Source organism: Lissotriton helveticus, chromosome 7 (genome assembly GCF_964261635.1).
Source record: "Lissotriton helveticus chromosome 7, aLisHel1.1, whole genome shotgun sequence".
Lineage (NCBI taxonomy): Eukaryota > Metazoa > Chordata > Amphibia > Caudata > Salamandridae > Lissotriton > Lissotriton helveticus.
In genome coordinates, this window is record NC_136068.1 from 303794259 (window position 1) to 303806725 (window position 12467).

At 46.6% G+C, this 12467-nt stretch overlaps 1 protein-coding gene across 4 annotated transcripts in view; it reads left to right on the top strand.

Annotated features, from left to right (window-relative positions):
- Window positions 1-12467, top strand: part of LPIN3 (lipin 3) — a 343676-nt gene that overhangs the window by 283248 nt on the left and 47961 nt on the right. For all 4 annotated transcript variants that reach the window (XM_078652105.1, XM_078652106.1, XM_078652104.1 and 1 more), the window contains exon 13: window positions 7319-7380. In XM_078652105.1, the coding sequence (XP_078508231.1) occupies window positions 7319-7380 (62 nt within the window). The remainder of the gene's footprint in view (window positions 1-7318; window positions 7381-12467) is intronic.

A 12467-nucleotide genomic window follows, 5' to 3' on the forward strand; every position in this document is an offset into this window, starting at 1 on the left:
TGAGATTGAGATGTGTGGTGTTGGTGTGGGTCTGTTCGAGACGTTAGTGGTGGGAAGGTTGCAGTGTGGTGTGAGTTTGGGTCGTAGGTGAGGTGGAGCAGGTATGTTGGCAGGAGGAGCATCTAAAGGCTCCTGTGTTACATGATGAGGCACATTGGCAGGGTGTGGAGGTGGACCTGAGTTGAGGGCATGGAGGAGCGTGTCAAAGTAGCCAGGGCTTGTGGGGGTAGGGGGGGGAGAGTACCAGCCTTCCTGGGCTGGGCTGGGCTGGGCTGGGCTGGACATGGATCAAGTGCAGACAAGCTTGCAAGTCATCCAGTCAAATGTATGGTAAAGAAGCTGTGCTCCTGGGGAGGGACAAATGCAAGAAGAAGGAAAGCCACTTAATAAGAAGGAAGCAAATCAGATTGACAAGGAAACCAACAATGCTAAACAATGGACTGATTCAAAGCCCCCTGTAAGTATTGGTATTTTCACCATTGTTCGCTTGACAAAAAGAAAGCTAGTGGGGTCTGTAAGCAAGACATAAACAATGGTGTACAGTGGTTTTGGCTCATCTCTACCTCTAGCCAACGTCCCTTGACCATTTTTGGCAAAAAATTTATTAAAGTAGCTGCGATTATGATGGCACTCAGAGACAGTACACATGCCCTGGGGATGAGAGATGGCTCATATATTACAGAATGCCTCATAAGTGGGTGACGCACATACATACATCTGCCTACTGAGATTTGTGCAATGTACAGCAGATTTCAAGTGGAAAATTATGCAAGATATAAACACTCACAAATGTTCATGGATTGAATGTTGAATGCAATCTAGGCATCCTTTTCTTTGTTGGTAGACCTGCATCCTTCCACTGCTCACACTCCAGGAACTACTTTCTACCGGCGCTATTAGCACTCCATCGTCACTGTGCAGTTTTTTTTCTCTTTCCTCCATCCTGTGTGTGCTGTTTCACCCTCAACCCCCCCCCCCACACACACACACACACACACACATGCTATCCATGCAGTTCTCCTAGCCCTGTTCAGCGTTTGTTTTCCCACCCCACCAACCCCGTCTTTCAGTTTTTTTGGTTTTTTTTAAATTCACATTTTAGGAGGGTCTGGCATCTGCACTTAACTACCAGGCTGCTCCTTTATGAAAATACTCTTTCGGGCCAATTTTCTGTATGTAATTTGGTTTTTAGGTCTCGTAGGCGTTAGCCGCACGAAGCGTGGTCTCGCCAGAGACCTATAGTCAGCGAGTCTTCTTTCCAGGAGAGGAGACAGGAGCTGGCCGCGCGCTCGGAATTGAGCGGGCCACGCGCACGCGAACGCGCTCGCTGTGGCCAGCTCCTGTCTCCTCTCCTGGAAAGCTGTACCACACAGCCACACCTCCCCCTGCATGCATGCGCACAAACAGACACACACACACGAGCGCACCTACACACACGCATGCACACACACACATACAGAGGCCGCCGCACACACGCCGCTGCACACACACACACACAAGCGCGCGCACACACACACACGCTCACCCCCCTCCAACTAAGCCCCACTTACCGGCATTCTGGACTTCTGCAGACTCCGCGGGGCTCTCCCTCGGGCATGGGAGCCCCGCGTCACCAGCACTGCTTCTCTGGCCATCCGTGGGCGCGTGCGCGGGCTTCCGAAGGCGGAAGTCCCGCCCCACGTAAGGTTTCGGTTTCCTGTTGTGGGAGCATAGAAACTTATTGTAAGTACCTGCGTTTAATGCATGCCTAGGATGTATTCTGTCTTTGTGCCTCAAAATCTGGGCATGTGTGTTACTCATAATGCAAATGCTTATTTAGATTCTGTCAGCTAACTATTGCTCGAAGGCCAGGGGTTGACTATCAAATACATGTAATGCAGAAAGGTTAAATACTCACATTTGGAATTTCTCTGCACGCGCATACCAGAAAGTAACGCTTGGACCTCAACCTTAATTCACGCTGTTCTGTTTTGCCATCTTTTACAGCAGGCTTTTAACTTCACCCCGGTACACCTTGGGGACTGTTCTGCACGCACATTCCAGAGAGCAATGCTCCTTGCCCCTCACCTTTTACTTCGCTCCTATAGTGATCATGCTCACTTAGGCTTAGCCCGGCCGGCACTAGCACCTCCTCTAATTACATTGCGGACTCTACCTCACAAACTCTCTCTACGGAAGCCCCACAAGACCCCACGGAGCTAACTGTTCACGATCCTTACCAATCCGCAAGGTGCCCCCAGCCGTATGCGAGCTACGATATTGGTCACTAAAACCTCCAACTTCGATATCCTGTGCTACCCCCCTGCTCACACCACGATTATTCACACTGCTCACTATTTTTGACTCCAATCCCGGGCTACACCCTTCCAATTAGTCTACGAGTTTTCTTTCTTTTGTTGCCGAATTTTAAGATGTGATTTTATTTTGTAATGGGACTTCAATTACCACTTGTAATACTTGTAACACTTGTTTTTTTTTCTTCCGTGCTCGCTGGTTGCTGCGGTGGCTGCTGTCTCTTTTTTTATTTTTTTTTATTCATTTAATGCGTTTTTATATAGCGCAGACTTTACCCGAAGGTGTCAAAGCGCTTGTTTAACTAGCCGCCTCTTCCCGGCTAGCCCCGGACTCCTCTGTGATCCTTGACAGAGAGCAGTCCTAGCACAGCCACGATAATGGAGAACAGGGTGTTCTGCTTTTCCGCCTTCTACGCGTCGACCCTGGTGACCCCCTCCTGACCTGTGTACGTGATCGAGCCTGATGGACCCTGCCCTCTTCCCCCACCCCCCGTATCACTGGCCTAACACCCCCTGCTGGCATGTGTGAGTAAGTGTGATGGACCCTCACACCCCCTGTGGCATGTGTTCCTCGGTGTGATCAACACTGCCCCAGCTTGTGCCCTTGCCCCCCCCCTCTTCCTGCCCAACCCCCACCCCCCCATTGACTGATTCTTACCAAACTTCGCCGAACTTCGAGGGGACCATTAAGAGGAGACAGTTCTAGCCGGCCACATTGGGTGTGAGGAATTGCGGGTGTCTGGTGTGTGTTTGTCCGTGTGTTCGACTGTACATGCCTCTACGTGCGTTTGTGTATTTCTTTCTGTCTGCCTAGTTGTGTGCCTGTCTGCGGGAGTGCATTCGGACTGTGTGTCCCCATTTGTTTATCTGTGTGTGTGTGTGTGTGCGTTTGTGTATATTCCCCATCGAGGATCTTATCCAGTCTTTCCTCAGCCTGCAGCCGATTGTTCCTTTCTCCTGTTTGTTGGTTGGCTCTCCACAGTACTCCCTCTCACTTTTCAAGATTCTGTATATCCCTAAAAATTCACAAAATTGCTTTAAAATGCACCTTTTTGCCATATTTTAATTTTTCTTAGGAGATCAACACCCCACAACCCCAGTACCCATACACTCACTATTTGTAATTTTCTGGCTATTACCTTGCTTATTTATTTGTTTTCACTTTTATATAGCACAAACTTTACCCGCAGATATGAAATGAAATGAATTTTATAAAGCGCAAATAGCTGCCCAGGGGCGTCCAAGCGCTGAGTGCTAACAGTGTGTTGTCAGCTGAGTTAGTGAGCAGAACGGAAACAACTATTTATTAAACAAAAAGGTTTTCAGCTGTTTTCTGAAAGAGGTAAGGTCCGAATTGGACCTTAAATGAAAAGGTAAACTATTCCAAAGCCTGGCCGCATTCAGAGAAAAAGAGCGACCTCCTGATCTGGACCTTTTTACCTTAGGCACAACAGCACATAAAGCATTGGTAGACCGTAGCTGTCTGCAAGGAAGGTAGGGAGTGATTAGGGGGCGACTGATCACTGGACCAGTTTCCCAAAAAGACTGGTGGGCGACACAAAGAGATTTGAAACTAATCCTGTCCTTCACCGGGACCCAGTGCAGTCTTGCTAGTCCAGGTTTTACAGAAGTCCTATGGGGAATTTGAAGCAGGGTGCTAGCAGCACAGTTTTGAATCACCTGCAGCTTCTTTAATGTGATGTCTGGGGCCCCAAGATAAAGCGCGTTTCCGAAATCCAACCTGGAAAGAATCAGTCCTTGAACCACAATTTGTCTTGCCTCAAAAGGTAGCAAAGGAAAAATCTTCCTCAACATTCTAATGAGGCCAAAACAGGTGGCAGATAGTACAACAGCCTGATGGTCAAACGTCAAGGACTTATCCAACCAGACGCCCAAGCTCTTAATGGCATCCTTAGGGACTGGGGGAGTACCCAAGCACGCTGGCCAGATCTGGTTGATTGCAGTTGGAGCCGAGTGGCCCAACAGCATGACCTCTGTCTTGTCCCCGTTAAGTTTGAGACAAGACAGGGTCATCCAGCTCCTGACCTCACTCAAGCAGCCCGCCAGATCTACTGTGGCCACAGGGTCCTCAGCCCGCGCCAGTGAGACCACCAACTGTGTATCGTCCGCATAGGTCACGATCTTAATACCATATGGGCGGACGATCCCAGCCAGCGGCCTCATATAGACATTGGGCTGAGCGAGGAACCCTCGGAACTCCACAGTCCAAGGGCCTGCTGGTAGAGGTGGTAGTTCCCTCGAAGACCTGGAAATTTCTATTGGTTAGGAATGAACGGCTCCATTCCAACGCTCCTCCTTGAATCCCGATGTCCTGGAGGCGCTGCAATAAGATGGTATGGTTTACAGTGTCAAAAGCGGCACTCAGATCGAGGAGGATGACTGCCACCGATCCTCCCCGATCTAAGATGCCCCTTGTTTCCTCCAGGACCGCCAATAGAGCCGACTCCGTCCCATGCTTGGGGCGGAAGCCGGTTTGCGAGGGGTCAAGGAGGCTGTTATTCTCCAGAACATTGGTCAGGAGGCTGTTAATGTATTTTTCCAGTAACTTACTAGCCCAAGGAAGCAGGGAGATTGGACGATAATTGCTGAGGTTGTTAATGTTCAAATTAGGCTTCTTAGCAAGTGCCTTTACCCTGGCCTCTTTCCACCTAGATGGAACTGTATTGGTGGAAATAGAGGCATTGAGTACCTTCAATACAACCGGGAGGATGGTTTGACTGACGGTCCTTAAGAAGCTCGGAGGGGCGGGGTCGCTGGGAGAGCCCGATTTCACCTGGGTCATTAAGGTGGCTAATAGGTCCGAGTGCAGCAATGGAAAGTTATCCAGTACTGGTGACTGGTGACTATTGTCCGTCATGTCATTTTTGGCATATCCAGAAATGGCTACTGGGGTATCTGGTTGGGTAGTTGGAAAGGCAGAATATATAAGATCTATTTTATTGAAAAAATAGTCTGCCAGCTCGTTACAGCGGACTTGTGGATTATCACTGTTTATGGGGGGCTGGGAGAGAACAGTAAGGCTTTTTACTATTCTATACATTTCCTTAGAATTGGACCTGGCATCAGTGATCTTTTTTGTATAGTGCCGAGATTGAGCTTGAGATATCAGAGCGCTTTATATCAGCATGCTTATAACAAGCAAGACTAGCAATCTATATTACTGCCAATTCAGCTTAGCATAAGCAACAGCTAACCATTCACAAACCATGTTTATATACCAATTGCAAATTAAAAAAAAAATTATGCAAAGCATTGTCATTTACAATGCCAGTAACTCAAACTTTAATGCTGCGAGACCTATTGCATTGCAAATGCGTGTTTAATTTGCCACTCCACAATGGGCGGCAATGTCCTGATAAATGTGCACGCATGTGTGGCGACGCATTTATGAGCATACGTCATGCTGAGGCCTAGAGCTGCTGTTCTGCATATTCATCTTCTCACTTTTATTTGCTGATTCTGTTTAGCATCAGCAATAACTCTTTTTCTTCTCTTTGCTTATGCTAAAGCACTGGCAAAGGCAATAGGTCTATCTTGGCAATGCCTAGAACTAAGAACTTAGGGTAAAGTTTAGACTCATCCAAGCATAACATCATTGTTCCCATTGCTTTCTTTGAAGTTTAGGGTACGTAGCAAAATCCCTTTCGGGCACTCAACGAAAAAGTCTTGGCACAACCATGTACAGCAGTTGAGTATTGATTGTTTAGGCTCAGCTTAAAGTCCTGGTGAGCCTTACAAGATAACATTCACAATCTAAATGTGATTTTTAAATAAAAACAAACCTTGAATTTGGGCCCTCACCGTAGACCTCAAACTTTTTTGTTTTATACAGCGCGAACTAGACCCGAGACATCGGGTATCAGAGCGCTTTACATGAGCACCAGTTTCGTTACAGACGAACACATTCATTTTTTTTTAAAGTCTTTTTATTAACTTTGCTCAAACAAAAGAAAAATACCATGTTTTACATCAATCACTTAGAGCTGTACCAAGTAAGACTTTAACATTATCGCCACTACATGAGGGATGGGCAGGCATTCGTGTACATACAGTAGCTTTAAAGGCGCAGGTTGACCACCATCATCATCAATTGGTTAAAGGCGAAATACCCTGTTCAACATTCCCTTACATTTTAATATTAAAACATAACCTATGCATCTCACTCCTCCCCCAGCATTCCTCTGTATGAACACATTCACTTTTGTTAGGCACCGGGAGATTAAGTGAATTGCCCAGAATCACAGGATGTTGAGCGTTGTTGCCGAGACTCGAACCCGGTTGTCCACCTTTGAGGTCGACCGCTCTAGCCGTAAGGCTACATCCTCTCCCCTAATACTCCTACTGCTAGGCCTAAGAAAATATCCACTGTATTGGGAATAACTGTGTCTGTGTAATTGCATGCTTGCTTTCCTTGTTACAGTCTAATGCACTGTACTCTGGTTCTTCTAGATGGCTTCTTTTCTATGTCCACATTTATACCAAACCTTAAACAACATTAAATTGGAGCATTTGACTGACGTAACTGGTTAGCTGTTGGTTTTAGGTCTTACCTTAAATAAAGTAGCACAGCTTTGTGTTTCAGCATTAAAATATCAGTGGTTGTTGAGCAAGAGAGAACTCTATGGAGTGATACGAGTAATGAACGGCTGGTGAAGGTCAGGTTTGCTGTACTTTAGCACATTTTGTTTTATAAGGCAGAGGTTTCACTGCAATGGACGTGTGTGTTATGTGCAAAATCAAGATGATTCACCGAGGCCCTAATTATTCCTTCAAATGCTGAAAGAGGACGTGATGCTGAAATGCAAGTCTTGAAAGAGCTTTGTATGAAGTCTTTATCTGAAGCAAATTACATGTCATGCTGTACTTTAAAATATATGTTGTGGATGTTTTAGTAGTACAGATATCTGCAAATCAGGGCTCAGTTCAAAAGACCCTTTTAATCTTGAAAGGAGAATTGTCCAGTCATCTATATTTATTAATGGGCCATCACTTCCTGTTTGTAGGGGCACTCCATGGCAGAGAAGAGTGAGGCTGCAGGTTTCAAGATGGAAGTCCCTGAACAGAGGTAAGTGAATGGCATTCAGCCTCTTGAGGGGAAAAGGGAAAAAAGAGGGCAATAGACAGTCTTTGTGAAACTCTATGTAAAATGGGAAGCTTCTCTTTCTGTATCATATTAAGAAATACACATCTCTCAAGTTATCTAATTACAAGTTAAGGGCTAAATTCTGATCCCTGTGTAAACATCGGAATTACCAGTTGTGTGATAATTGTCACACCCTTGCAGTTTCCCCTTACACATTCAATCTGGTCAAACCTGAGCCCAGAAAAAAGGCAAATCATGCAGAATTTCCTCTGTTGCTAGGGTGCATCTTAGGGTTAATTGCATGTTGGGCACGTTTTCTTGCTGTAAACTTCAAAGAGGCGGGATTTACCAAATGTGCTCACTCAAGGGTAATGGTAATTTCTAGGTGCAGCAAATTCTCTAACTTATTCCTGTTGAGTTATAATAAGGGACATAGTATAAAATGTCACAAAACCACAAGTTCTTTATAACCTAATGACATAATGCAGCAGGGTTTAAGACTACAAATAATTAGCTATTATCATAGGGAGAGATTCCACCATGAAAACTCGCCAAACGTGTTTACGATTGTCATTCTCCATTGGGAATGACAAAATGATAGTTTTTACATTCAGTAATGTCAGCTGATTTTAAATCTGCCCTGCCTTTTTAAGGTGAATAGTGTCACCGGCAATGGACTTTGACTGGCAATGAACTGGGATATGTTTTAACTTGACATTTAAAGCACTGGTTGTTGGTGTTCTGAATATAGCCATGCAATATGCCGTCATCAGTTTAGTCACACTAGGCAAAGTTGCTCTTCTGGACTTGGAGTATAGTTTAACTTCAACTCGCCATCACTTAATTCAAGCAAACGCTCTTCACTACCACTCTAATAGTTTTAGTCTAACATAGCTTCTTACACAGACCACCTTGTAAGTATTCTCTTTTAAAAATTGGGTGTGGAAATTAAAACCTACCCTATACAGGAGGTAGCGACATCCATCAGGTCATTGCATCCACAAGGAGTGCACGTTTTGGCCATCGCTTAAGAGGGACAGATCACGCCTTTGATGTACAAATTCTACTTCAATTGTAGTAAGGAGTAAAAGGATAATGAAGCAGATGAGAGAGCCCATCTTTAAGTGATTTACTGTAGCCCTCGATGAGACTTGAAAAGGTTACCACAAAAACACAGCTAATTACTGTAACCTGTGCGCCAGGTGTCAGTCTGCCCGCTACACCCTCTACACTTATTTGTGTAACATAGAGGTAAACTAGTGTATTTTCTACAATAAGTAATGCACATGCACACATTGGCATTCTCATATTTGAAGTGTATGTTAGAGAAAAGGAAGCCCTGGCAAATTTATCGATATAATCTCAGCATGTCTGTTGAAAATGTATCTAGAGCGTCTGTGTGTAGTTCCAGAGTGAAATCTGCATACGAGTTGATTCGGAGGCTTTTAGTTCATTGTTTTCCAAACTGTAGGTCGGTCTCCTGTTGATTTATGGTGTGTCGTGAAAGTCCAAGCAATAAATTAAGATACCCTTAAATTTTGTATTTATCTTGTCACATTTGCTGCTTCATTGACAGAGGTCAAATGTCAGGCTGTGTCTTGTGACAAATTGCTGCTTATGTGTGTTTAGGTCTCGTCCTACACAACACGCATGCGTTGCATAGGATAGGAGCTAATGTCATCAGCAGAGCTTTTTCAGCAAAGAAGTGCACGCGTTGCATTGCTTGCAATGCAACTCGTGCACATCTTGGCGATTTTCTTTCGGGAGAGTGTGGCGCCATATGGTGGCGCCATATGGTCGCACGCTCCCGAAAGGAAGTCGCCCATGCCCCCTCCCCCTGCTGCCACTTTCACTGCAGCGCGGATTTACTGCCGCGCAGCCAATGCTTGTTAGACTCAGTCGCTGATTGCAAACTAGCTTTGTAAATTGAGCACCGGCTACTGACACACGTTTGTGATCTCCAGGGTGCAGATCTAAATCCTTTCAGAGTCCAGTCAGCCATCTGTACTTCCGAGGCCAGAGAATGATCTCCGATCTTGCCGGACAGCAATGTATGGAATACTCCACACAAAGCAAAAGATATTTTAAGCCATTATTTAGCGAGAATTCATCGAGCACAGTGTGGGGAGCTCAGACAGTCTGACCAGCACTTTCACCCTCAAGTCGCCAGGATGGGTACACGATGTATCTGTACTTTCATCTAATTCCATCTCAAATTATTGAACACATTTGCAGCACGCTGCTCTAATGGAAGGCGTAATGGAGTGGGGGGAGAACTGTAAATATTTAAGGTGTCAGCAAGTGCGTAGCCTTTTAGTATTCTTCTAAATGAGCAGTTTGTCAGAACAAACCGCAGAGATGACTTGGCTTCCATACTAAAGAGGCGGCACCTTTAAGACCCCAGCTCCTTTTGTTATTCCCTACTTAAATATATCCCATGCAAACACTTCCAAATCTCTCCCTGTCACTACAGACTCATTAAGTCCAGAGCTAACAAAACTGGGTTGCATAGGAGGGGACCTATCCCCTCAAGCCCTACTAAATTGGACATAAGATGATTGGCTTTGTTCCAAAGTTGTTGTCAAAATGGCTAATTGAAATGCTGTTGGTTCTCAGGCGCTAGTCTCTGGGGCATTGTCAGCTTGTCTCTCATCACACTGATCCCCATATCTGTGGAGCCCCGTTCTGCAAATCCTCATGAAATCCCTGTTGATAATATGCGAGCTAAAGTTCCCCGACTGTTCTTTGTGAGGATATTGCAAGTCACCGAGGACATCTGTGACCATACGGAGAAACATGGTGGAATGTCGAGTTCCTCTTCATAAGGTCAGAGAACTGTAAGGCCACTTTTAATACCCTTTTACGCACGTTAAGGGACATTTTATTTATTTTTTCATTCATGGCTACATTATTGACAACCCGTGTCTTTTCAAATATACCTTCGCCCTCCCCTTTGAAACAGACACAACACTGCTGCAGTAATTTGGAGCACCTGCACCATGGAAATACACATTCTGCTGTTAATTGTCGATTTGTTTAGTTGGCTGTTGGTGTTCTGCTCAGAAACATCTCTGCTCGCTGCTGACTCTGCAGCAGGCACAGTGGCATCACAAATGAAGTAAGATGAGTCTATAAAAGAGAGCAGGGGTCTCATTTTCTTATTGCGGGTGGACGTCACAACTAGACTGTATTCCTATCCACTTCATTTTTGGGTCTCCCTCCTGTGTCTCTGGTGCTCTGCCTCCTCACTACTGGTGTGCATTACACATGTGGTGGTTTACGTGAATAGCTTTAAATGAATGAATGAATCAATCATTTGATGCTGGTTTTCTCCCTCCAGATGCGCAGAGTACGTTTTGCATACGGTAAGCATTTATAAGGTTATGTAAAAATCACAATGTATTAACATTACAAATCCCCCCCCCCCCCACCAAAATAAATTACTTTCGTACACAGCCTGCAGTATTCGCGTGCACAGATAGGAGGAGCTCTTTACTGCTCCATCATGTTCTTTAACACCCAGGTCATTTGGGAGACTAGCTGCTTGCGTGAGTGCAGAACATGCAAGTCAGGTATGCATACCTTAAAAGTTCACATGGTTTGCATGAAAAGATTCTGCCCGATCCACACTTTCTGATAAACACATCCATTAAAAAACAAGCACAAGCACAGCCAAACGGCCGGGCGCTTGTCGCCAGCCTTTTCACGTTGTCATTGCTTTTCTCGACATGGGTTTTGCAAATTATTGTTGAGAGCTGCTGGGCCCTTGCTGGTGTAATGGAAAAAATTCTTCATTCTGCACACATGGCTAAACATTTGTGAAGTGAGCATTGTGAAAGGTGAGACTCCTCAATACTGCGCTACCCTGGTGCTCTACCTTCTCACTACTGCACCGCCCTGGTGCTTTGTCTCCTCACTACTGCACCGCCCTGGTGCTCTGCCTCCTCACTACTGCACCGCCCTGGTGCTCTGCCTCCTCACTACTGCGCTGCCCTGGTGTACTGCCTTCTCACTACTGCGCTGCCCTGGTGCTTTGCCTTCTCACTACTGCGCTGCCCTGGTGCTTTACCTTCTCACTACTGCACCGCCCTGGTGCTCTGCCTCCTCACTACTGCGCTGCCCTGGTGTACTGCATTCTCACTACTGCGCTGCCCTGGTGCTTTGCCTTCTCACTACTGTGCTGCCCTGGTGCTTTACCTTCTCACTACTGCACCGCCCTGGTGCTCTGCCTCCTCAGTACTGCGCTGCCCTGGTGTACTGCCTTCTCACTACTGCGCTGCCCTGGTGCTTTGCCTTCTCACTACTGCACCGCCCTGGTGCTTTGCCTTCTCACTACTGCGCTGCCCTGGTGCTTTACCTTCTCACTACTGCGCTGCCCTGGTGCTTTGCCTTCTCACTACTGCGCTGCCCTGGTGCTTTACCTTCTCACTACTGCACCGCCCTGGTGCTCTGCCTCCTCAGTCCTGCGCTGCCCTGGTGTACTGCCTTCTCACTACTGCGCTGCCCTGGTGCTTTGCCTTCTCACTACTGCGCTGCCCTGGTGCTTTGCCTTCTCACTACTGCGCTGCCCTGGTGCTTTGCCTTCTCACTACTGCGCTGCCCTGGTGCTTTGCCTTCTCACTACTGCGCTGCCCTGGTGCTCTGCCTTTTCTTTACTGCACCGCCCTGGCGCTCTGCCTCCTCACTACTGGGCTGCCCTGTTACTCTGCCTCCTCACTACTGGCATCAGGCCTCCCTCCTGTGTCTCTCTGGTGCTTTGCCTCCTGCCTCAGTCCTCGCCCCCTTCCTTCCTCTCGCCTCGGCCTTCACTCTCCCTCCCCATTCTCCCCCTCCTCCGTACCAATACATTTCCCTTCCCCTCTCCCCCATCTTCCCCTGCTCCTTCCCCTGCCCTCCCCCTCGCACCCCCCACCCCTTCTTGTTCCCCACACCCCTCTACTGCCTGCTCGCGCCTAACAAAACGCAGAGTGTTCTTTGTAATATTTGTAAACTCGCAGCTTCTATGCTGCATGGCTAACCACTTATATGGTCCCAAAGGCGAGACCTATTGGCTATGCCAATGCTTGTTT